The sequence below is a fragment of the Chionomys nivalis genome, chromosome 21 (assembly GCF_950005125.1).
Source record: "Chionomys nivalis chromosome 21, mChiNiv1.1, whole genome shotgun sequence".
NCBI classification, from domain to species: Eukaryota; Metazoa; Chordata; class Mammalia; order Rodentia; family Cricetidae; genus Chionomys; species Chionomys nivalis.
Genome location: NC_080106.1, coordinates 51750322 through 51777515, shown reverse-complemented (window position 1 = coordinate 51777515; position 27194 = coordinate 51750322). Strand labels below are relative to the sequence as shown.

The window sequence follows — 27194 nt, the reverse complement described above, 5'->3', positions numbered from 1 at the left end:
CGGCATCCCAGAAAAACAAATTATTGTCTTCTGTGAAACCCATTGACTATCTTTTTGTGCAGTGGGTGAGAACTGAGGAGGCTGAGGCTGTAATAAACCATTTTCACTGTATTTACATTTCTGTTTTGGGTATAAATCCAGCAACATTTACTGGGTAAAATTCCCAGTGTCTGTCTCCAGCGGATCCATGGCATCTCTCTGACTTTTTCCTTCTCCCAACATTCAGTTCTGTCTTCCCCACCTACCTAAGTTCTGCCCTATCAACAGGCCAAGGAAGTTTCTTTATTCATTAACCAAGAGAAGCAACACACAGAGGGGGCTTGGAACTTTCCACCAAACATTCCAGACTCTTTGGATAAAGAGGGTGCTGGCTCAAGTCTGTCTACTTCCTGCAGGCATGGGGTGACATGGGAGAGGGGAGTGTTGGGAGTTGGGCTCACGCTCAGCGAGAGGTGTGGCTGGAGAGGCATCTGATTTACTGCTATCCTGGAGACCTCAGGCATCTGTTCTTTGAGGGAGATGAGAAGGCTAGGAGAAGAAAATATATTGTTATTCTTAGTCCTATGAATGGGGCTAGCCATGGGATGGGTCATTGACTGCCAGAAAGAATGGGACAGAGAAGTGCCCTGGTTGTAGAGGAGAGGCTTGGGTGAATAAGTTAGACACAGAGCAGATATGTCCTTTAAAACCAGATTTTAGCTGGTAGGTGTCCTTTTGAGCTGGGAGACTTGGTACCAATGGTGAAGTTCCAGGAGTTGTTACAGGTGTTGGCGTTAACTGGAGGGCCTTTTGTAAGTTGTTCTTGGCCCAGACAGCAGGAGTGACCTGTAAAATATGCTTGAAAATGGGTGGGGTTAAAATAGGCTCTGGAGACTGTTAGTTTTTACCAGGCCTGATTTTTGATACAGGAGCAGAACTTTTTCCAGGAACCTGCAGGTCTCTGTAAGACAGCTGGAACAGGAACGTTTTAGAAGACAATTAAAGGGATTGGGAGCTCTGGATCTCTGAAGATACACCCTAAACCTGTTAGTCCTGGACTGTGAAAGAGGCACACCTGCCAGTATTTTTAGCAGGAAACTTAACAAATGAAGTAATGAGTTACCAGTACTTTTAAGTCATCAAATGCCATTAAGATAGAGGCAGGGGCTGGAGAGATGGCTCAGAGGTTAAGAGCATTGCCTGCTCTTCCAAAGGTCCTGAGTTCAATTCCCAGCAACCACATGGTGGCTCACAACCATCTGTAATGCGGTCTGGTGCCTTCTTCTGGCCTGCAGGCATACATGCAGACAGAATATTGTATACATAATAAATAAATATTTTAAAAAAAAAAAGATAGAGGCAGGCAGTCTACAAGAGCTAGTTCCAGGACAGGCTCCAAAATCACAGAGAAACCCTGTCTTGGAAAACCAAAACCAAAAAAAAAAAAGACAGATCTGGGAGAGATAAGTGATCAGAAATGAGATAGATTTTTTATCTAGGCGGGCAATCCCAAGTCTCTCCATAGTCTTAGGAGAACACCAGCCTTAGAAGCAGTGCTGCTGAGTACAAGAGGCCCAAAGATTTTCCTGTGGGGGGAAGATTTAGTCTATCTGTCTTGGCAGGATGAGATAATCACACCCCCCCTCCAGTATAGCATCCAGGAAGTTGATGAGACTTTTGCTGTGTGGGTGGCTTTGCCATACACAAAGGCAAGCCTCCAGGCAGAAGATCTTCTGTAACCATGCATCTTCTTGGAGTAGCTATCAGATGCTGCAGGAGCTGGCATGTCTCGGTGTTAGAAGCTCTCTTGTTAAATGCCTTCTCTCAGGTCTGTAAAGGCACTTGAGAATTGGGTACCATTACCTGTTAGTTATATTTAAATTAGACATATAAGTCAAATTTAGACATGTATTTTACCCAATTATGCTACTAAATCTAAGAAGATTAAAAGGAATATTTTAGTAAGTCAAAGAATACTGGCACAGGTAGGTACTCTTATTAAAGATGGTGGTGGGGTTAAAATGGAGGTTACTCACATGTTTGTATTTTTCCAGAATTGTTATAATCTGGAGTTTTACCTTAGGTGTTAGCCCCAATTTTAAAGGATTTTTGTAAAAGACAGTCCAAGGACATTTGGAGATCAGGCTTGGAATTGTAAGTGTCCATTTTTATAAGTCTATGCCAAATCTCGGGACTCAATACGCTACCAGGGTGGCCCTCCGGAAAAACAAGACGGGGGGGGGGGGGGGGGGGGGAATAGGGGAGACCACCTGTTCATTCTCTGGGGGAAGTTTAAATAGCCTGTGGGAGTGGTCTTGACCCTCCCTGGGGAGAGGTCACCTTTCGGCCGGGCTTTCTTGTAGGTGGAATCTAGACTGTGGCAACTCCCACGGGAGGGGGCTCGGAACTTTCCACCAAACTGGTAAGAAAGAAAGAAGGAAGGGAAGGGAAGAAGGAAGGAGGGAGGGAGGGAAGGAAGGAAGGAAGGAGATAAGGAAATGAATAAATGAGAGCCCTCCTGTGGTAGTCAAAGCACAACATGAGTGAATAAGTTTTTTCTTTCCACCATGTGGGCTCCTGGTGTCCACTGGCTTGGTGTAAAGTGCCTTAATCTACTAAACCACTTCTCCAGTTCTGTAAACATTTAAATGAAAATTTAAGTGTGCATGTGGGGGAAGGGGGTGACGATTTGGTGAGAAAACAAATTTACAGCGTGCCCTACAAATGTATGTTCTTCCACTTCACCTCACAGGCAAATATCCAGACGTAGATGTTAAATCATAAATAAATACTGCTATTTATCGTCATGTCTTGAATGTCTAGATTATTATACTGGGGGGAAAAGCACTTCCTTAAGAATCAGAAGACTTGAAGGCAAAAAGAACAAGGGTACTATTAGATGACCAGCAAGGCCAGGGAATGTAGATAGGACTACGAATTTGTAAGAGAATACAAAACTGTTTTTCTTATGTTGTCTGACGTGGAGTTTTCAGGTGTTTTTTTGTTTGGTTTGGTTTTGTATGTTTTCAGGCGTTTGTTTGGTTTGGTTTTGTATGTGGTAGAGAAGAGCATACAAATATAACTGATAGTGAACCTGTAAGATCCAAAGTGAAGCTCCACACTTTCGGAACGGCTGCTCTATTTTCATAGATCGTCAGGGAGCTGTAAAGACTTTTTACAGAGATGGTCGAGTCAATCTAGTTGCCTGGTATTTTTTTGTGATTTCTTTGCCGAAATCTGATTTTTTTAACTGAAAATTGATTAGAAGACTTGGGAAGTTATATGTTGAGAGCGATTCTTAGCCCAAAGTCGGCACTGAGCTTATTCTCAAATGCTACCGCGACCGCGCTCAGCGAGTGCCATTCGATGCACTCGACGCTCTGCGGCCGGCGCGATAGCCGCGCTGCAGTAGGAGTCTGCGCTCTGGGCTCGACTGAGGCTCCCTGGTCGCTCGCGCTTTCTCTCCTTCTCCAAGATGGCGGCGGGCGGCGGCGCTGAGGCGGGATCCGAGCGAGTCGAGTGAAGGTAGCGGCGAGCGGAGCCCCCACCAGGACGGGCCGGACCCCCACCCCGTGGCGGCAACGGCCCCGCCCGGCCTCCGCCCACCGCTCAGGCCCCGCGACACCGTCCCGGAGGCGCCCCAGGTCCGCTACGGCCTAGCTCGGGGACCAAGCCGGGGACTGGAGTAGCGGTCGCAGCCGCCCCGGCGTAGGGGCTGGAGCGGGCAGCAGGAGGAAGGCGGCGGGAGCTGTTCAAACGGGGAAGGCGGGAAAGCTGCGGGGCCGGGAGGGGGCGTGCGGCCGCCCCGGGGACCCGCGGCCCGCGCCGCCCCTCCCCCTGCGCCGCCGTCTGGGCGCTCCGGGGCGCCGGAGGCCGCCGGGACGCGGGAATCCGGGGCGGGCGGAGCGCGGCTGCGGACCGGGGCGCGGGCAGTCTGGGGCTGTCAGGAGAGGTCCCGGGGCGGACGGGAGAGCTGGGCGCGCGGCGAGCCGGGCAGGATGCGGGCAGCTCCCTGCGCCGCGCCGAGGTTTGTTGAAGTAGCTGTTGCAGCAGACCTGCCGGGGTAACAGCGCGGACCCCGGAACGGTGGTCTTGGGGACTGTGCGGATAAACAATCTCTTATTGTGTGTGTTCTTTGCGTGCGACCCAATTTGAGCATGCCTTCGTTGGAGGCTCCTCCATACAGGCCCATTTCTCCAGAACCACAACTTGTAGATTCACTTTATTTTATATCATAAAGAAGAGAAGAAATGTCTACCACCCACCCCACCCCTATTTCTAAGCTACTGGCCGATTCTATTCCTTTGTGGCAAAGTAAATTTTAAAAACTACATCCGAAGTAAAGCCTGTTGATTGCACATGGCTTGTCAAAATTTGGATCGCTGGTCTCCTGGAACTGTGTTGTCAGCCAATCTGTGCAGTGGTTGTGGTTCCGCTTAATTGCATTGCAATGAGAAGATTCAGTGCGCATTCCTGCCTGTGGAGATCTCTGCAGGTTCCAAAGTTGGCAGGGACTGGGAGTGCTGCATAGGTAGGTCCTTGGAAAAGGGTGTGGCAAGAATTCAGAGATATTAGTGATGGAAGGAAACTCACTGAAATAAGAAGAATTCACCTGCGCTGTCCTAAAGTAACAACAAAATTTCAGAAACTGTAAATAGCTGGATGTGTTTCTTCCTTTGCCTGCTCGGACAATCTTGAGTTCCTGAAACAGCCATGGAGAAAACTCCCGCCTGTAGGAGACCTTCCATGCCCAGTTTACTGGGTGGATTTTATGTATTCTTTTTCAATTCTCCTATCTATTCTGGGGTGACGATACATGTTAGTGATTGCTGGAACTAAGATTACCTCCAAAAAATTGTTTTCTGGAACTCCTTTTCATAGTTAGTTTGGGCTTCCAAAATAACAAAATACGACCTCAGAAGATTTTTTTTTTTCATAATTACTTGGCTATCCAAAAAAGCCCGCTCCTGAAGGTTGACTTGGCTATCCAAAAAGCCCGCTCCTGAAGGTTGACTTGCAGTTTTACTTTCAAGTGGAACAGCAGCCTGCTTCTTTTTCAAATCCTGAAGAAAAACCTCAGAAGAGCCACTTCATAATTTTCAAGTTTCCTAAGCATTCACTTTTTATAATGGCATAAGCAGTATAAATAATGAGCGCTTATTTTTACTGTGTTGCCATTTCTCTGCACGCTAGGGCAAATACTAGCTTAAAATTATCCTGCCTCATGAAGTTGACAACATCGAATATTGTAAACTCCAAAATTAAGGAATTCAAGAGAATGGGTTTTAGCACCTATTTTATGTTTGCCAACATTTAATGTAGCTGTTTTCTGATGTGAAAATCAAACCTAAATTTTTTTTCATCCTCATTGACCCTCCCAGTTTGCTTCCGACCCCTGAACCCTCACTTTATCTTGGATATTATTTGAGACTTGGAAGGAATAGCAGGGGTTCATCTAATCATGTATAAATGTTGCCTGAACTCTGCTCCCTTTCACACTGCTGCTTGAGACATTTTCCCCCAGTACTGTGTTTCTCTGGTGATTCAGCTACCTGTGAACCCTCAGCCACGATTCAGGGCCTGTCCGTCTACACAGCCTATAAACTAGTCCATGGTATTTCTCAGGTTCTGGACCGCCTCACATGTTGGTGAACTGGACTTGCATTCAGGGCTCACTGATTTTTTTTCCCCTGTAAAATGTTCTTAAGTATTTTTGAGAAAGTTCCAATATCAGGCCTAACCCTACTACATAAAGCCAACCGTCTGTGTTAAGCTGCCCTCAGGAGCATTTCCTAGTTCTATGTTCCTTTCAACGTCTTTTTTAATATCTACTAGTTTTTCACAGCAGTCAGAAAAATAACTTTTTCATGTGTAGTTAAAAACCCAGTCTCCCTCCCAATAATAAGACAACTTAATTCTATTCAGTGTTCTCAAGGGGAGAGCCTACACATGTCTCTGGGCCTACCTTTGCCTTCATTTACAAGTCTGTGTGTGTTGACCAAGGACTGATGGCTGTATTATAAGGTTAAATAAGAGTGTTATTGAAATTTGTGGGCAAGGAGCATTGTTTCTCAGGAATTTTGTGCCAAAATTTATCTGGTGTGAAAAGCCTAAAATTGCAGTTCAAGCTATTCTACTTGGTATCAGTCTTTGAAAGGCAAGGTGACCTGTATGGCTTTCTAATAAACTTGTCCTGTATTAGTGAGAAGATTGCCATTGTTTGAGACAGGATCTCTCTAAATAGCCCTGGCTGCCCTAGAACTCACTATGTAGATTAGGCTGGCCTCAAATACATGGATCTACTTGCCTCTCCCTTCTGAGTGCTGGCATTAATAAAGGTGTGCATCACCTGGCAATAATGCCCTTTTTAAATGAATGGATATTATTCCCAGTGACCCACCTTTACTCCCTTTTAAGTCCTCACCAATGTGTGGGAAGCGAAGGACAGTATCTAATTAAGAAACTTGAGTAATTAAATGTCCGAACAGGAAAAACTGACTGAATGTCTCTTCACATTACATGAAGACCTGACCCTACATTCTCACCCTTTATTTCATGTAAAGGCCCTTTGAGCAAGCAGTATGCAGACTCTCTAAATAATCCAGTTCATGTTGTTTATTCACTCTGGGTTCCCTTACCTGGAGCAAATGCTTTGTTCGCTTCACATTTTCTATTTCTTAGACTTAGAAAACCTTGGCAATGCTTTTTCTCTTCGTGTTTTCAACTTTGGTCTAGCTGTGCATCGAATTTATGTGGCTTTGAACAAGAAAAAAAAATTTTTTTTATTGTTTTGTTTTTGAGACAGGATGGTATCACTTTGAAGCCCTGGTCAGCCTGGAACTCGTGTAGACCAGATTGGACTGGGATTAAATGAATTAAAGGCATTCACCACCACACTTCACTATAAAAATTCTAAACTGTTAAATTTTGAAACTTTCCCCTGTTAATTCAGTTAATGTTTCCATCCCCCCAAAATATATGCTCTTTTCTCCATACCAAGCAAAGGGGTTTAGTCATGTGTAATCCTCAATAATGAGTAGTCCTAAATCCATTTATAATAATGAACATAAAAATAAAATTAAATTACCAATTAGATTAACTAACTGAATGAAAACATTTTCAAAATAATTATCAGTTTAAATATTTTGCAAAGAAGTGAGTTCTGGGCCAACCAGAGCTACATAGTGAGACCCTATCTCAAACCAGGAAGGAAAGAAAGAGAGAGAGAGAAGAAAGAAAGAAAAAAGAATTCTGCAAAGGTTTTCTGTCCTAAAGGTAGTTTAAGGATTTTACTTTACAGTGCAGTCTGTAACTCTGCCACCTTCAAAGTCAATGTGGACATCTAAACTTGACTGTCCCAAAATGCTTTATAGCAGGGGTGCTCAACCTTCCTATTGCTGCGACCCTTCAGTTCAGTTCTCATGTTATGGTGATTTACAGCCATAAAATTATTTTCATTGCTACTTCATAACTGTGATCTTGCCCCTGGCATGAGTCATGATGTCAATCTCTGTGTTCTGATGGTCTTATATGACCCTGTGAAAGAATTCTTTGACACCCCCCAAAGGGGTCACAACCCACTAGTTAAGAACTACTGCTTTACCAGGTGTGGTGGCACATACCTTTAATCTCAGTCCTCGGGAGACAAAGGCAGGCAGATCTCTGTGAGTTCGAGGCCATCCTGGACTACAGAGTGAGTGCCAGGACAGCCAGGGCTACACAGCAGAACCCTGTCTCCAATCCTCCCCCTTCCCCCAAAGAAAGAACCACTGCTCTAAGTGGTTCTATAATATTTAGAACTATGTAAGATGACACATCTTTAATCCCAGTGCTCAACAGGCAGATCTCTGAACCAGTCTGGTCTACATAGTGAGTTCTGGACCAGCCGGGGCTACATAAGGAGACCCCCGTCTCAACAAAACCCAGTACTGAGAACTTTTAAATTATAGTGCTTATAAATTAGTGAAAAATCTTAATCATAATTTCATCATCAATTGATAAATGGCAATTCTCCATACTACTTTCTAGCCTTAAAAAAAACTTGCTAGTGTTGAAAGTTTCCATATAGCCAACAAATGTAAGAAGTATGCCCATTTCCAACTTCAGTGAATTTGAACAAGTTTATAAAGCCCAGCAGAATGCAAAGCTTTAAAATTGTTACTATCTGTATGTATTCTGTTTAAATTACAACACAGCAGATTCTAATGGCTCACCAGTCTCATGAATAGGATTTTATGGTCCTCTGGTATTTGATATTCTCTGTCTTCCTAGGCATCTGGCTTCATCTGTGCATCCTGTGACCATGGTTGAACCCTTGCCTCTGACTTAATGTCAGTTTCCACCCTGTCTCAGTGTCATTAGTCCTGTTGGCATTCCAGAAATTCTCATTAATTTTGGAAGTTTTTTAATCTAAGAAGTATTTTATATATTTCTTCATATGTCAACTTTGATACATGAATTAAATCCAGTTAAGCTTAGCATCCTCTCTGCAAGTTCAACTCCAATATATGCACAGACTGTGGAGGTGAGAAGACACTCCTGTGTTCCTTCCAGTCAGCCCTTGGATTACTTGGAATTTCCACCTGGAAGGTTGCTTCTCCACAGTGATTTCACATTACAGGAAGGTTTTCCTTCTTTGTTTCTCAGACCTTGTCCTGTAGACGGGAAGGAGCCTGGACACAGTGACACAACACATTCTCAAAGGCCCTGCAGGACCACCATGGCTTATGATGACTCCATGAAGAAAGAAGGTATGACCCCTTACTCAGAAGCATTCCAAAGGGCATAACCTCTTCATTCCCTGCAGTCCATGGATGTAGAGACCAAGACTGGGCACCACAGCCTAGACCAAGTGATGCTCCAGAGTACTGTATGAGACACAGCCTCCATCATTCCCAGACTGGGCCCATGGAAATGAAAACCAGGACAGGGGTTCCTACACCAGAGTCTGAAATAAGAGGCTTTTAGTTTATTGGGGTGATCCCCACAGCACTCTTAGTCCTTGCCAGCTCCAGTGTGCATGAGTCTGAGACTAGGAATCTCACATTGGACCCCCACAGAGCAGCGCAGCCCATGAATCCTTACCCTTTTCAGCCTTCCCTTGCAAGTCTGTGTCTACCTGCCAAATCACCACTAAGAAACCATATCTGAGGACGCACAATGGGCATTTGCATAGCATGGAAGCATTGTGTTTTCAGGTTTGAGTCTTGTGTTTGAAGCCAGGTTATCAGAAGTCATCTTGGCACTCTGGGGTTAGCCGTGCATTTCACTGGCTGCACTGAGATGTAACTTGAACTTGGAAATGGGACTGTTGCATTTATATTTCTTATGTACTTTGGTCATTTCCATTCCTAAATGAACCTGTGCTTCCCAGATTGCTTTGATGGTGATCACAGCTTTGAGGACATAGGACTTGCAGCTGGCCGAAGCCAACGAGAAAAGAAACGGTCTTACAAAGACTTCTTAAGGGAAGAGGAAGAGGTTGCTGCGCAGGTCAGGAGTTCCTCCAAGAAGAAGTCCAAGGTCAGTTCCAGGTGTTTTTTCAAAGCCAGGATCCCAGGAGAGCAGCTCCAAACCGTTATCTCGCCATCTTATTGCTCGCCAATTCTTCTCCCTCTTTAACCACAGGACAGTGAATTGTTCTTCTTGGGGACGGACACACACAGGAAGAAGAGGAAGTACTCCCCTGATGATTACTACTATGGAGGTGAGAATGGGAATGGGCTACAGGTGGGATATGCACATCTCTGGTTCTTGGAGTCGGGGTAGGGGAAGGGATCCCAGATATTGCTGACTCAGTGGCCTATTTAACAGGACAGTGGTTCTTGTTCTGAGTGCCGATAAACCAGTGTGAAGGAGGAGAGAGGTGGAGGGCTGGTATTTTGGAGGATTCAGCATAGAAGAACAGTCTTCATTTGTGATAAACAAGGTACCAGGTTCCTTCTCCCCTGAATCATCCACTTATCTATGCCATTGTTATTTAGCATCCCTTTGCCAAATGCAATCCTTGGGCCCTCTGCATATCTATGGGGCATTTCTCAGCCAGCATATATCCACGTACAAAACTCATTTTCTTAGCTGTGCTCTACATGTAGCTGATGAGACTAACCTCTCACTAGAATGAGTTTGTCCTCAGCACAAGAACCAGTGACACTCCATCTGCAATCTAATCTAGATTGTAACTACCCTTAATCCCACAGCTCTATTCCCTGTATGCTTTCTCTGTCTCTTGTGAAGACTCAAGGAAGAGAATCAGCTTTAGCAGCAAGAATGGTCTCGAGAGCCAAAGGCTGAATCTACCAAGTCAAGAAGCACACGGGGGTTCTGAATGTTAGGAACCAAAGTACCTCCCTTCAAAATCGCTCCTATTAGCCTTTTCCTCATGCCAATTGGGTGTTTTTTGTTGAGAGAGGACACTTGATAGAAGTTACTTCCGGTCCTGTTGACAGTACTTCTCTTGATTGTTTCTAGACTTTTCGTCTTTGGAATCATCACAGAAGAAAAAGAAGAAATCCAGCCCACAGTCTGCCGACACAGCAATGGACCTGCTAAAAGCCATTACCTCCCCACTGGCAGCTGGTGCCAAGTCCTCCAAGAAAGCAGGGGAGAAGTCCTCCGGTTCTTCAAGCCATTTGGAGAGCAGAAAGGAGCACCATAAGAAGAAGGGCAACGGAAGCAGTGGGGAGCTCTCCTTGGAGGATAGCAGTGCCCACAAACCCAAAAAAATGAAGCCACTCTATGTGAACACAGAGACACTGACTCTTCGGGAGCCTGATGGCTTAAAGATGAAACTTATTCTTTCTCCAAAGGAGAAGGGAAGCAGTTCAGTGGAGGAGGAGGCTTTTCAGTACCCTGTCCAACAGCCTTCTCTGAAAAAATCCTCCAAGAAATTGGCTCGGGACGAGCCAGGTGCTTTACTCCTAGGACACGAGCTACAGAGCCTCCTGAAAACAGCCAGGAAGAAGCACAAGTCCTCCTCAGACTCACATTCGTCTCCTGGCCCCGAAGGCTGTGGATCTGATGCCTCCCAGCTTCCAGAGCCCCACAGTGCTAACCTCGATATTACAGGGCTTGACCCTATGCTAGTAGACTCGGAGTCGTCCTCTGGTGGGGAACTGGAAGCCGGTGAGCTTATCATAGATGATTCTTACCGGGAAATCAAGAAGAAGAAGAAGTCAAAGAAGAGCAAGAAGAAGAAGGACAAGGACAGACACAAGGAGAAGCGGCACTCTCGTACCAAGAGAAGCTCAGGGCTGGCGGCAAGCACTGCCCGAGAGCATGGCACTGCTCGGGAGCATTTGGTGACACCCAGCCCTGCCCCCAGTATCCCCACCCTACCACTTCCTGCTCTCCACTCAGATGGACATGGAGAGAAAAAAAAGAAAAAGGAAGAGAAGGACAGAGAGAGAGAGAGGGGAGAAAAGGTAAGGAGAAGGGGTTTTCATGAAACAGGTTTTCCCTGAGTTGGAGGTCACCTTGAGCCAAGTCGTTGTTGATCTGGTGGGATGGCACGGCACAAAGAGTAAATTTTACCAATGGCTAGATTTGTCTGGGGCGAAAGTGGCAGCAGTGTAATTATTCCTGGCTGTTCTCTCCCGTCTATTGATCAAACACCATCATTCTTAAAAGTCCTAGAAGCACCTACACGCATTTCTTTCCCTTAGCACCCACTGTCTCCCAGGGCAGTTGAGAAATGTGCAAAGGTACCCTTTTGGTCATCTTGGAGGAGATTTTCTAAACTGAAATGACCCATGGTTATGAGCTGATATGTGGGTTACTGAGAACTGAGCCCATGTCCTCTGTAAGAGCAGTCTATGTTCTTAATGGCTTATCATCACTCCAACCCAAGACACAGTTCTTGTCCTTGGGGAACTCCCTGTCCATTAGACAGGTGGGAGTGAGAAATCGGTCACCTTACCAGCAGATGTATTTTAGGAATTGGTAAAACAGTTTGACCCTGTTATCAAATAATACCTATTTTTGTTAGGAATTTATAGACTCAGCTGGGTGCGGTGGCTTATTCAGGTAACTCCAACACTAAGGAGGCTGAGGCAGGAGAACAGGAGACCAGCTTTGGTAGCAGGGGGTAGGAGGCAGGGTAGGGGTGTTCGGGTCCCAAAGATGATGTGTGGAGGGAAAGGAAGGGAGCAGATGGTCTGAAGGTGAATCGTGACGGGGTTGCCTTTTGTTGTCGTTGTCCACCCCCCCTCCCCCCAGATTGGATTTCTGTGTTACTGTCCTGGCTGTCCCACTTAGTAGACCAGGCTGGTCTTGAACTCACTGAGATCTGCCTGCCTCTGCCTCCCAAGGGTTGGGATTAAAGGTGTGTGCCTCCACCACCCAGCAAGAATACACCATTTAAACACTATAGTTATATATAGGATTAAATGGGAGAACAGACGTGTGTGAACTGAGGTGTACCTTGAGACCTGGGCTTGAGGAAGCTAACATTGACCTTGACAATAGGCACCAGCCTCGCCTTACTGCCCACAAGTTCCTCTTGCAAGAGATAAGATTAAGAATTTTTAACAAGCCCCTGAGGAAATGGAGAATTGTCTAAGTGCCTGATCTTGGGAAAAGGACTTTTTTTTGGGGGGGGGGGGGGTCAGACATTTCATTATAGAATATATTGTAGTTTTTTTGTATGACTTAGTTTACCCAAATAGCTAAAGCTTAAAGGTGAGCAAAGATGGAGCTAGATAAACTGTGATCCTTAGTAGACCTTAAGAAGGGATAAATCAAATATACCTTATTTATCAAGCATACATTACTCATCCAAATTTTGTGGCAGCTTGGTGTTAACTTGTGTGGGAATAGGCAGTTATCATGCTATCTGGTACCACAGTGGTGGGGATTTTTTTTCTTTAAACAATTTATTTTTATTTTATGTGCATTGGTGTTTTGCCTTAATAAATGTCTGTGTGTCTGTGTGAGGGTGTCAAAGCTCCTGGAACTGGAGTTACAGACAGTTGTAAGCTGCTTTGTGATTGCTGGGAATTGAACCCTGGTCCTCTGGAAGAGCCATTTCTCCAGCCCAATGTAGTGGGGATTTTTTCCAAACAATTATTTGGAGGCTACTATTGTACACATTTTTATCCTTCACCAAAGCTTCACAAAATTTTCCAAAGGGACAGGCATAAGGGAGCTCCCATAACACATAGTGAGAATCATTAAAAATGAAAGTAAAATGGTGCTGGACAATTCTGATCCAAAAAGTTGAAATGCTGGAACTTTGTCAAGAAGCAATTGTTGTCATTTGGTCTACACCTCAGTAGGAGAAAAGTTCAAAGCCAGTGTAAATAAGACCAAAAAATAAAAAAGCAAAAAACAGAAAAAGAAAAAATAAATTTATAAGCTCAGGAATAAAATAAAATATGGAAGTCTTATTATAATTGTATTCCATAAATGAATTAACTAGAGCTTTAAAAGGTTACCAATTTTTCTCTCAGTAACAGAAAGTACAAATAATTGTGTCATCTAGAAACAGCTATTTCATTTTCTTTGTTTATATTTCTGCAAAGTAAAATATACAAAATCTGAAAGAAAAACTACTAAGAAAAGGATAACCAACTATATTTAGAACTTGGGTGTCATTTGGTTGTAGAAGACTGGAACCCTAAAATCTGAGAGGCTGAGGCAGGGGAATTACAATTTCATAACCAGTCTGGGGTACATAAGACTCTGTTTTTTTGTTGTTGTTTTTTTTTTAAAAAAAGGGAAAAAAGAAAAGAACCAGCTGGGCATTGTGATACCATCTTTAATCCCAACATTCAGGAGTTAGAAGTAGGTGGATCTCTATGAGTTCAAGGCCAACCTGGTCTACAAAGCTAGTTCCAGGACAATCAGGGCTACACAGAAAAACCCTATCTCGAAAACAAAACAAAAGAGGGAGGGAAGGAGAGGGAAAAAAGGAAGGAAGAAAAAACAGAAAAGGCAAATGTGGTAACAGGCACTTGGAAAGAAGAGCAGGAGAATCAAGTTTAGGCCAGCTTATGTTGCTACACAGCAAGACTGTCTCAAAGTTTAAAGTGAAAATAATTTGGGAATGAGTTTTATCTCTTGTCTATAAAGAATAGGTTTTAGCCGGGCGGTGGCGGCGCACGCCTTTAATCCCAGCACTCGGGAGGCAGAGGCAGGCGGATCTCTGTGAGTTCGAGACCAGCCTGGTCTACAGAGCTAGTTCCAGGACAGGCTCCAAAACCACAGAGAAACCCTGTCTCGAAAAACCAAAAAAAAGAAAAGAAAAAAAATAGGTTTTAAGTGATTTTCTCTACCATCCTGTAGTGGGAGCTGCAGTGGGCTGCGTTCCAGTCGCCCCGGCTCCTGGCTCCCGCATGGCTTCCCGCCACCCAGCTAGCTTATGCCCCGAAATAACAACACACAAGCTGTATTCTTTTAAACACTGCCTGGCCCATTTCTATTCATGTGTGTAGCACCTTGAGATGCACTTACCAGGAAGATTCTAGCCTACGTCCATCCTTGGTCAGAGCTTCATCGCGTCTGCTCTAGAGCACACCGGCATGGCGTCTGCCCCAGAGAGGAGAGGAAATGGCGTCTGAGCTCGCTTCCTCTTCCTCCCCGCATTCTGTTCTGTTTACTCCACCCACCTATGTTCTAACCTATGAGGGCCAAGCAGTTTCTTTATTTTTTTTAACCAATGACCTTCCTCCATCATTTCCCCTTTTTCTGTTTAAACAAAAAACAAAAAAGGAAGGCTTTAACTTTAACATAGCAAAGTTACATATAGCAAAACAGTTATCAAGTAAGAATTACAGTTACAATATTTACATCTATTTTATCTTTATCATAACTAAGGAAAACTATAACTATCTATCTATTCTTCAACTCCATCAAAGACTCCAGAAGGATATAATATTACCTAAGTAAATGAGAAGTAAGCAACTTACAAAACTCTAGAAATCACAGAGACATCTCACTGCCTGGACAGTCACCCAAAGTTCCTCTGTACCGTTGGGGCATCCATCTTCGGCCTTTAGGCAAGTTGAGTAGTCCTGTCTCTGCAGGTTCTCTGTGTCCAGTTTATACAATAGTCCAGACAAGAGCAGTTTCTTGCCCAAATAGCTATCAAACTCCATAAGGTGCCTCTTCGATGCCCATCTTCTCCTTGAAGTAGATTGGTGCTGCCAGGAGCAGAGTGTCTCATTGTCATGAAAAACCCTAAGTTATTAAAACATTTAAAATGCCATATTCTATAATCTTTGAAAGATATGAAGAATGCCTATCTAAAATATATCTATGTACATCTAGAAAATCTAACTAACATGACTACAAACTTGACTATTATTGATAATTATCCATTAACCTATATACATTACATTTTTAAGTGAACTACACAATCACAATACCTTAATCAATATCAGAAATACATATACATATAATAAAATTAACCTTAAATTAGTATCAGTAAACCAAGATTCATATCAATGCAAATTATTCACATCTATATCATCTCCCTCTTTAAATGTAAAAGAACATTTATAAACAATATATGGGAACATGGATGCAGTTTTTTCTCTCCAAACTGCTTCCTGCTGAATGGGGGCGCTGTTGTTCGGGTCTTTTATGGGATAACCTGTCTGCTAGGTTCATCTCAGTTGGCAGTTGAGCGAAGCAATTTTTTAAGGGTGTTCACAGCAACCCTTCAGGAGGGCGTGGTCTATCATACCATATTGGGATCGAAGAAGCAATCCATAGAGTCTCATTCTCTGTGAAAACAAAAGAAGAATCTCTTTTCCAAAGTATCATATCCTTAGATCCAAATTCTGAAGTCAAGGTATTTTGAAAATATCTATCTTGGATTAGTTCAGCAACATTTATAAACAAATATCTTTTAGCAGCTGTTGCTCCTTCCTCAGCATTCAAACAATTCAAAGAGAGCATAATAGCATACAGTATCAAGATTTTCTGTGTATTTTCCATCTTTGTGCGGCTTTATTTTAACCTCTATTTCATTTATTTTTACTTTTATTTTATATTCTCTGTATATCGTCCTGGAATAACTCTGTAGACCAGGCTGTCCTTCAACTCTCAGAGATCCTTCTGTCTCTGCCTTCCAGGCATTGGGATTAAAGGTGTGTGCTACCACACCTTGAAGTCACAGAGGTAAATCTCCCTCTGCCTCCCAAGTGTAGGGATTAAAGGTGTGTACTACCACACCCAACTACTTTCTTCCTTATTTTTTTTTTTTTTTTTTTACTTTTAAGAACTTTAACATTTAGTCTGCATATATTTTTAAGTACACTGTAAATCATTTAAAGGTTTTCTTTGTCTTTGAATCTCTCTTTACTGTATCTCTCTCTTTTTCTGACCACACGAGCCTTTAAATTACTGAACAATATGGGTAGGATTAAAGCCGTGGCTTTGCCAGCTAGATCCAGCCCATTCCTTAGCTTTCCAGCCTCATGGCGGAGGTACTGGCTGTAGCCATGTTTATCACCACAACTCTGTGGTGTTTCAAGGTCCTTGCCAGCAAACAAGCTACAACACTCAAATGCTCTCTCTGTAGCTGACCTCCTACCTCAAAGAGTCAGAGTTTGCCCCAGCAGGATAGCCCACAAAGCCAGCATTTTAAAACAGCACAACTTTTTTCCTGCTACAGCTGAAAACAAACAAACATTCAGTCAGCTTTTATCAATACCATTTAAGTGTTTTGTGGCAGGACCTCTTAAGAGCTGCAGGGTTTTGCCGCTAAAGCTGAGCCAGGAAGCCTCTCTTAGATGAGAGCGCTTGCTTGCATCTAGCAAGCAGAGCAGACCCGAGAAATTGCTGCTACGAAGAAAACATGCTTTACTCTATTCTTTCCCAAGCTTTCTCAGGCTTTCTGTAGATTCAGTGTCCCACGTTGGGCGCCAGATGAAGGCGCAAGTCATAAACAATCCCACACCAGTTTGGAATTGTGATTAATAGGGTGGTATTTATTTAAAGGGGAATAAACTTACAGATCACCGTCCCAGACAACAGCCCTCTGCGTAATTAGGAAGAAGTCTAGTCGCCGGAACCGGAGCAGGAAATAAAGAGAGCGAGGAGGGAAGTAGCCGCTTTTTTAAAGGGAAAGAGACCACGCCCCAATGGGCTGGTATCTCAGTGGCTATTGGCTGGAGGAGCGGAAGGACCTCCCGCAACACCATCCGTGTGTGTGTGTGTGTGTGTGTGTGTGTGTGTGTGTGTGTGTGTGTGTGTGTGTAAAAGCCATACCTTGGATCCAAGAGTCACTGTGAGCACAGGTCTGGATATGTTAGGGGTTTTTTTGTTTATTTGCAAATTGTTTGATTAAATCCGGGTTGATACTCTGTGTATGATTTTATTATCATAAGCCCTGCTGGCCTTGCACTTGAGATGATTCTTCTACCCACCCACCTCAGGAGTGCTGGGATTATAGATGTGTACCACCATGGCCAGATTCAACTTGTATGTCATTAACTTGAATTGAACATTCATTTTCAATGATTTTTCCTTGTCTTTCCTTCTTTTGCTATAATAATTTATTGACCACACTGCGAGGTAGCAAAGTCAGGCTTTAACAAAATCATCACTTACCTACTGATCTTTTTAAATTTTTTTTCTTACATAAAAATTACATAGGGTAAAATGCTCATTTGGAAAGTAAACCATTTTATGATTTTTTTTGATAAATGCACACTCACCTTTAAGCTAACTAGACATCACCATCAATCCCGAGAGTTCCTTCACCCAGTGCCAAACTCCTTTCCTCACCTTGGCTTTTCCATTTCCTTCTCTGTTAAGTCTGACATCATCCTTGGTGCCTGTCTTTTATCTGTCTGTCAGGCAAGTGGGTATGTAGATAAAATAGTATTGAGAAAGTAGAAAGGGGTCAGAGTGTGGAGAATCTCTTAAATGGAAAAAGGCAGTTAACTGGTTTCTAAGGCACACAGTGGTATGTTCTCTGGCAGTCTGACAATGAAATGACAGAGCTGTACAAGAGCAGGTAAATTAGGACAGAACAGCTAACAGATAGGACTGCAGGAGCGGAGGACACCGATAGAACCCTGGGGAAAGAGAAGGAATGGATTCAGGAGACTGAAGGAAATGTGAATAAGATCTTACAAGTGGGAAGCTGCAAATAGCTGAAGTGGGAAATAGTTTTATTTTGAATGGAATCATTTATTCAACAGATGTTTATGATGTATATATAATGTTTTTTAAATATGACATAGACATAGAATTCCCTATGAAGTTTAAAATGTATCTTTTCCTAAACTTTTGTATAAAAAAATAACTGTCCTCGGGGGAAGTGGCTGGAAGAGTAAAGGAAGTCACTTGTCACCAAGCTTAAACAACCTGAGTTTAATCTCTGGGGTCCACATGGTAGAAGAGAACTGACTCCTGCAAGTTTTCCCGTGACCTCTCTACTGCAGCACTGTCATGCACATCCACATACGTACATGCTCAGTAAATGCATGTCTGAAAAGGGAAATCTAAATCAGGGATGGGGCTGGAGAGATGGCTCAGCTGGTTAGCACACTTGAATCTCTTGCAGAGAACTTGTGCTTGGTTCCCAATATTCTTAACTAGGTGGCTCATAATTGCCTGTAACTCCAGCACAGGGAATCTGACATCTTCTGGAGACTTTGTGTACCTGCACATGCACACATACACATACACATAAAAAAGATAAGTTGAGGGAAAAGTTCATCCAGAAATAGGAAAAGTGCTTTGGGTATGCTCCCTCAGTCTGAAATGAGTGGACACTGGGTGACCACCTGGTAGGAGTGCTAAAACTTCAGTGACCTACTTCATCTTAGATTCTGTGGTGGATTATAGCAAGAATAAAGATGAGAAGAATAGTTAGCTTGACAGATGGTAATTTTCATTGAGATTTTGAGAAACAAGCATCACCAATAGGTGATAACATAGATGAGTGGGTCATTAGAAGTGGGGTCAGGCCAGAAATGACTCAGCTTATGGAGGAACCCGACAACCTGAGTTCCATCCAAGGGGCAGGTGTTGGGTGGAAAGAGAGAAATGACACACACAAGTTGTCTTCTGACTTTGATGTACACAACAGGACATACATTATTCCCCAGATAAATGTAATTTAAAAACTTATTTTAACAACGGAAGCTGTGTAATGTTAGACAAGTTCTGTAACTTGTGAAGGGTAACAGCTCTACTTAATGTAGGACTGCTGAGGATTATTAAATAAAATGATTCATGCAAACTCACTTGGGGTCTCCCTCAGGTATGTTTTAGGTGTTTTAGGAGGGTGTTGCTGCCCCAATGACAAGCTTTAGGTGTCTTAGGAACTACTATCTCAAGTCATTTCCAGACTCAGCAGCTCCTACATTTCTTTGGGTCATGATGGTGCCTTTAAAAAGGTTGTTTTGATGCTGGAGAGATGACTCAGAGGTTAAGAACACTGACTGTCCTTCCAGAGGTCATGAGTTCAATTCCCAGCAATCACGTGGTGGCTCATAACCATCTGTAATGAGATCTGGTGCCCTCTTCTGGCCTGCAGACATACATGCAGGCAGAAAGCTGTGTACATAATAAAGTCTTTAAAAAAGGTTGTTTTCTGGGATTGCTCTGATAAAAATCAAAACAAGTATGACATCAAAAGCCTCAAGGAAAGTGCTCAGAAAACAGTCATTTTTATTTCCAAAAACTTTAGGTTCCGGCTAGAGAGATGGCTCAGAGGTTAAGAGCATTGCCTGCTCTTCCAAAGGTCCTGAGTTCAATTCCCAGCAACCACATGGTGGCTCACAACCATCTGAAACAGGGTCTAGTGCCCTCTTCTGGCCTGCAGGCATACACACAGACAGAATGTAGGTTCAATCCCTAGCACTGCAAAAACCACTTGAACATTGAGAACCAGCAAACTTTAGGAACTTCATCTTTGCTATAGCTTGCTTTACGGCTAGCATTTCAATAAATGCTAGTTGTTAAAATCATCATCCAGTCAGGGAGCAATGGAATGCATAGCCCAGAATTTGGGAAAATAGTTGAAACTGGAATAAACCAGGTGATTATGTGCAGGAGGTAAGTGTGTGAATGGGAAAGAGGAGATGCCATTAGCCCGTAAGTACTGTATACAAGAAGGAAGAGAAGAAGTTATAACTTACTTTGACTCCTGCTTTCTATGAAATAGAGAAGTTGTACAATAATGTCTTGATTTCCAATTAAGGCTAATTACATTAGGATAGATGTTTTCTTAAAAAAAAAACAACTTTTATTATAGTCATTTATTTGTCTGTGGGGACGGACAGGAAGGTGGAGAGTGCCAGCATACTTACTGATCCACTGATAAACTACATCCTAAGATACAGCTGACCTAGAACAATGCTGTGTAAGTTGTTCCTCTGGTTAAACCAAGGCTGAATAACAAACAGGAATAAATGGTAAGAATTACTATCTGTTTAGTTACTGCATGTGCCAGGCTTCCTTTTTATCTATCAGTCATCAGTCATTGATCAGTATCACCAACACAGATCCCTTAACTCTGCCTATAATCCTTCCACTGTACATAAAACTTTATGTACCTTTGAGCACCTTATTAGTTTTAGGGTTGTGTTTTCTTCTACTTTTGCTATGCTAGGGAACCAAACCCAAGACACCTACGTTTAGAATACAACTCAGCTCTGTAGATGTCGGTTGTCATTTTTGTTGTGCAGAAAACTAAAATCTACTTTAAAAACCGCTTAGTCACTCAGTTTACATATTGGGTTAAGCACAGAGACTTTTGTTTTGTTTTTGAGACAAGGTTTCTCAGTAGCTATGGAGCCAGTCCTGGAACTCACTCTGTAGACCAGGCTGGCTTCGAACTCTCAGAGATCCACTGGGATTAAAGACGTGTGCCACCATCGCCCAGCAAGCACAAAGACTCTTAAAAATGATGTGTGTGACACGTGCAGATGTTTGTTGCTACAGGTGACACAGTGCACATGTGGAGGTCAGAGTACAGCTTTCAGGGGCTCGTGGTGACTGCGCTTGTGTAGAGGGAACCATGGTCGGCCATGGTTTGTTTGTTTGGAGGGAAAAAAAATAAGAAAGGAAGTAGAATTGCAAAAGTAGGTGTTATAAGTATTTCCAGGAATTCACAGAATTTCATCAGAGAGGGTCATGATCAGCAAAAGGAATGAGAGAGATTCTAGGGCACTCTGCTGTTCCTTTATTCTTAAAAGAAAGACTCAGCACCCAGCCCCTTCACTTACAGAAGTGTGATGAGGCCAAGGTGGGATAGTAGTGCTCCCTGTACTCTATCCTCTTCTGTACACTGCTGAGATTCCAGTATACATTGAGTACAGATGTATTCAACGCTATATAGTGCCAGGCACTTGCCTGATGCCAAGGACACAGAGAGGAATAAGATGGTGTCTGCAGCCAGGCGTGGTGATGCATCTTTGTGGAAGGTATCATCAGAACCAAACCTTAAAGCCATGTAGGAATTAATAGGTGGAAAAGAGGAGCAAGCACTTTGGTCAGGGACAGAAAAATATAGGTGAAGATGCTGAGACGTGAGTATCTTCATATTGAGAGGAATCCAAAGTCTACATACATGAAATGAAGCCAACAGAAGTTTTGGGTTTGGTTTTGGCTTTTGAGACAAAGTCTCTCGGTGCACCTCTATCTGTCCTGAAACTAACTATGCTAGGCTGTCCTCGAATTCACAAATATCCACCACTCTCGGCCTCCCAAGTGCTGGGACTAAAGACATGCACCACCATGCCCAGCCTGAAGCTAGTAGAAATTTACAGTGTACCTATACAAGTCAAGAATTGGATCAAGGCCGGGCGGTGGTGGCGCACGCCTTTAATCCCAGCACTTGGGAGGCAGAGGCAGGCGGATCTCTGTGAGTTCGAGATCAGCCTGGTCTACAAGAGCTAGTTCCAGGACAGGCTCCAAAACCACAGAGAAACCCTGTCTCAAAAAGCCAAAAAAAAAAAAAAAAAAAAAAAAAAAAAAAAAAAAGAATTGGATCAGTGTGAGGCCTACCTTGTATGAAAGGAGAGGGAGAGCTGAGTGGGTATTAAATCACAGTCCCAGGATTACTTAATGTGCTGTAGGTACAGAACATGGAGTACTTAATGTGTTGTAGGCATTGAGATTTGTAATGCTAATTTTATCTGTGGTAGGCCCTTGAACTTTCCACTGGGACCCAAGGAAGTCCGGATACCCCCACAACCCTCCAGTCTCACAATATAAGGGGACATGAAATAACCTGCACAGAATGCTACCCTATTAATTGCAAAGCAGGAATTTAGATTCAGTTTTTCAGAATTTGGGTCTGTGTTCTTTCTAGTGTACTTTCAGGGGTTTGTTGTAAGAGCAATGGAGAATAGTACCTAACTAACCTCCTTGCAGTCTTTCTTTCCCTTCAATTAGATCTGGGCTCTCAGTCAAGTGGATCAGACAAGGGTAGGATACCTGTGTGTCCTGGAAGTCAGCTCATGTATTCACGGGCTAGCCTTCTGGCCACTAGTCTAGTACTCTGGCTCTCAGGTCAGCAAGCTTAAATGGATCTAGTTGTTTTAAGTGTCTCCTTCCTAGCCAGTAACAACACTGGTACAGTAGAGATACTGTCCCCATCAGTCACATTAGGGAAAGGAGAGGATTTGACTCCCACTTTTCCTTCCTAACAGAAGAAAGCTAACTCTGCATATGTGCATGCTATTTCTGTGTGCATGTGTGTTCACGTGCCTATGAGTGTGTGCTAGAAATTGAACACTTGCATTTCACTGGCCTGGCAAGCACTTTACTACTGAGCTACTCTGGAAACCCCCAATTTTAAGATTCATAACCTTTGCTTTGTCTTAACCCCATGATGTTTCATTGTTGAAACTGACTCTTAAATTACCATTACAAAGAGGGATTTTCATCAGTTTCTTGGTTGTGTGATCCAAAAAAGTTCAACAGGATTATTAAACAAGATCAAGAAGCTGGTTTTTGAAGCCTCCTATTGTGACTTACTTTATCAAATACCAAGCGACTTCTGCCTGTAACATTGTATCTAAGGACATTTAGTGAGTTTGCTTGTTACAAGTACTTTGTTTTTGGTAACAATATCCAAGTTTTGAGAGTGTTACCATTTTATGGACTCAGTACCTGTATCCATCTTTGATTTGCTTACTATCTCTGAAGCTTGCTTTGTTAGCAACCCCTGGGAGGATTGCCTGGCTTTGCATTTGGGTCTCATACAACCATTTTGTGTGGGAGAATATCATCCACCTTTCCTACATTTCTAACTGCTTGTGCTGTAGAAAATGCTCAGCCCTTTACTTGGAAATCTGAACTTTAGATCCACAGACTGGGTATGCATCTTACACAATGGTTAGGTTCCAAATCAGCATGTCAGTTTCATCATGTAGTAGGTAGAACTTCCTGTCAAAACCCCTTGGGAAGGCTTCACTTTTTATTTATTTATTTATTTATTTATTTATTTATTTATTTATTTATTTATTATGTATACAACATTCTGCCTTCATGTATGCTGACACACCAGAAGAGGGCGCCAGATCTCATTACAGATGGTTGTGACCCATCATGTGGTTGCTGGGAATTGAACTCACGACCTGTGGAAGAACAGCCAGTCCTTCTTAACCACTGAGCCATCTCTCCAGCCCGGGAAGGCTTCACTTTGAAGATGAGTAGATCCTCTACCTACAGAGTATCTCCTAATGTAACCTAGTTTTCTTTTTGGTGCCATATGATGTCTGTCATTGGCATAGGCTCGGGAGCCTTAGTTTTGTTTTATTTTAACTAGTTTATGTGTATGGGTATTTTCTTGACGTTTATGTCTGTGCACCATTTGTATCCCTACTGCCCACAGAAGCCAGAATAGGGAATCGTATACCATGGAAGTAGAGTCACGGATGGTTGTGAGCATCCATGTAGGTGTTAAGGACTTAATCAGTCAGGGTCCTTGGGCAGAACAGCCAGTGTTTTTAGTGCTGAACTATCCAGGCCTCCACACACACACCAATAATTGTACAAATATAGATTCTTAGGGTAGAATAAATGACAGGGTCATCAGACTCTTCTCCCCAACCCCATATATCATGTCATCTGTACAAATGCCCTGATATAGCCCCCCCCCCCTCTGTGTATGTGCATGCGCGCGCATGTGTTTAATGGCGTATGAAAGGAAGAGTCTTAGTTAAGACACATTTAGGATTGAGGCTAGAGAGTTGCTCAGCATTAAGAGCACACACTTCCCTGCAGAGGACTTGAATTCGGCTCCCCCAACTGCTTATAACTCCAGCTTCAAAGAAGCAGGCAACTTCTGTTCCCCAGGGGTACTGCACATACACAGATACATGTGCACATATTTAAAATAAGTCTTTTCCTAATTTAGGGATTTAAGACTGTTGCTAAGTAAATGAAGCCACTGAAACTCCCAGAGCTCCCCTACAACATTGCAGTCTAGGTCACTAGACAAATGCTGGAAATGAACCTTTACTCTTCCTTTGTTATTTAGAATGTGTGTTGGTGCATGTGCTACTAATGTGTCTGGAGCACAGGACATTTGAACGAATTGGTTCTCTTCTTTCATAGTGTGGTCCCCAGAGTTCAAACTAGGTCATCAAGCTTAATAGCAAGTACCTTTAATGTCACATACTAAACTGGAAGCCCTAATATACACAGAGGACCTGGTATAGACCCATGCAGGCCCTGTGCATGTCTCTGTGAGTTCATTTGAGCTTTAATCATGTTGATTTAGAAGGCCTTATTTTTTTTTTGTTTTTCTTTTTTGTTTTTTTTGTTTTTTTTTCGAGACAGGGTTTCTCTGTAGCTTTGGTGCCTGTCCCGGAACTAGCTATTGTAGACCAGGTTGGCCTCGAACTCCCAGAGATCCAGCTGCCTCTGCCTCCCGAGTGCTGGGATTAAAGGCGTGCTCCACCACCGCCCGGCCCTAGAAGGCCTTATTTTCATGGTGTCCTCCATCCCCTCTTGCTCTTAAACTTTTTCTGCCTCTTTTTTCTTGGGGTTCTCATCTTAAGGGGAGGGATTTGATGGGGAGATTCCACTTAGGGCTGTGTTGTCCCAAAATCTCTTACTCTGCATAGTGTCTGGCTGTGGGTTCCATCTCATGGAGTGGGCCTTAAGTTGTTAAATCAGATATTGGTTGGTTATTCCCACAAGCTTTATGCCACCGTTCCCGAGTATATTTTGCAGACAGATCACCATTGTAGATAAAAATGGTTTGTAGCTGGGATTGTGTTTGCATTTCTCTTTTTGTACCATGTAGAGTACCTTCCTTTACCAAAGATGCTGGGATGTGTGGGTGAAGGCTCTGTGTCTGCACCATCTCAACTTCTCCATGTTCAGTGCACTGTCTAGGTGTTGTCTTCAGCAATGGGGCCTTGATGTCAGTTTGTGGAGAGCAACCGTAGTCTTAGCAATAGCCTGGGTTGTTTGGGGGCTCACATGGAACCCCTTTGGCCAACAAGTCAATTAGATGTGACCCAGTCTCAATACTGGACGCTTTATTTGATGACAAGAGATGGCTAATTGGTACTTTGTTTCCCCCATTATTTGACAATTTCGTTTGGATCACTGCAATATATGTATATGTTTTGGGAGGTTTCGATACCACCACTCAAATTGCCCTGAATTTTAGCTGTCTCTTCCCATATTCCCTCCCTCACCCCACTTTTCCTTTTTCCTCCCCACTTGAGCCTCCCATCCATCCTTCCATAATTATTCTATTTCCTTTTCCTAATGAGATCTTGTTGTACCTGGATCTCTTACTCTGTCCCTAATCTCTGTGGATCTATGGGTTGTAGCTTGGTTATCATTGACTTAACAACTAATACCCACATATGAGTAAAAACGTATAATATTTTTCTGGGTCTGAGATACCTCATGCAATATGATTTTTTTCTAGTTCCATCCATTTACCTGTGAATTTCATGATGTGATATTTTTAATGACTGATAATATTCCATTGTGTAAATGAACCACATTTTCTTTATCCATTCTTCTGTTGAGGGACATCTGGATTGTTTCCCATTTCTGGATATTATGAATAGAGCCACAGTGAACACGGTTGGGCAAATATCTCTGTGGTAAAATGAAATGTTCTTTGGCTTGTGTATAACTAAAACTTGAGGTAAATCAATTCCCATCTTCCTAAAGAACCACCACATTGGTTTTCATCATGGCTGCACTGGTTTGCACTCCCACCAAATGGATCATTTCCCCTTGCTCCACATCTCCGCCAGCACGACCTTTCACTTCTTTCATTGATCTTCACCATTCTGACAGGTTGAGATGAAATATAAAAGTAACTTATTTGCATTTTCTTGATGACTAAGGATGTAGAATATCTCTTTAAGTGTTTCTCAGCCATTTGCGTTTCCTCTATTGAGAATCTGTTAAGGTATGTACTCTATTTTTTAATTGAGTTATTTGTTTTCTTGATACCTTGTTTTTGAGTTCTTAATATATTTTGGATATTAGCCCCCTATTGGTCTCAGTTTCATTAAGTCCCACTTATTAATTATTGATCTTAGTCCCTGTGCTATCAGTGTTCTGTTCAGAAAGTCTGCTGTGCCAATGCATTCAAGGCCCCTACTTTCTCCTCTATCAGGTTCAGTGTACCTGGTTTTATGTTGAGGTCTTTGATGCATTGGAGTTGCATTTTATATAGGGTGATAAGTATGGTTCTATTTGTATTCTTTTGCATGCAGCTGTCCAGTTGACTAGCACCATTTGTTGAAGATGCTTTCTTTTACCAGTGTGTGTTTATGGCTTCTTTATCAAAAATCAGGTGTCCAAGAATTTATGTCTGGGTCTTCAATTTGATTCCAGTGATCAATGGAATCTTGTGCCAGTGCCATACTGTTTAATCACTATAGCTTTCTAGTACAACTTGAAATTGGGGATACTGATACCTCCCACAGTTCTTTTATTATTTGGAATTGTGGTTTTTCTGGTGTGTGTGTGTGTGTGTGTGTGTGTGTGTGTGTTCCCATATGAAGCTGAAAATTGGCCTTTCAAAATCTGTAAAGAATTATGTTGGAATTTTGATGGGGGTTGCATTAAATTTATAGATTGCTTTTGGTAGGATGGTCATTTTTACTATATTAATCCTATCAATCCATGAACACGGGAGATCTTTCCATCTTTTGATATCTTCTTCAATTTCTTTCTTCAAAGACATTAAATGTTTTTATCACATAAGTCTATTACTTGCTTGATTAGAGTTACCCCAAGATTTTTTATATTGTTGGAGGGTA

At 42.8% G+C, this 27194-nt stretch overlaps 1 protein-coding gene across 4 annotated transcripts in view; it reads left to right on the top strand.

The window, feature by feature from the left end:
• Window positions 1-3455: 3455 nt before the first annotated feature.
• Window positions 3456-27194, top strand: part of Hmgxb4 (HMG-box containing 4) — a 46614-nt gene continuing 22875 nt past the window's right edge. The window contains exons 1-5 of one of the 4 annotated variants that reach the window (XM_057754364.1): window positions 3456-3504; window positions 8626-8729; window positions 9353-9501; window positions 9607-9685; window positions 10450-11402. In XM_057754364.1, the coding sequence (XP_057610347.1) occupies window positions 8699-8729; window positions 9353-9501; window positions 9607-9685; window positions 10450-11402 (1212 nt within the window). In that variant the 5' untranslated portion in view covers window positions 3456-3504; window positions 8626-8698. Of the gene's footprint in view, window positions 3624-8625; window positions 8730-9352; window positions 9502-9606; window positions 9686-9792; window positions 9908-10449; window positions 11403-27194 lie in introns of those variants that run through there. The other 3 variants (XM_057754363.1, XM_057754366.1, XM_057754365.1) reach the window with 3 other exon arrangements.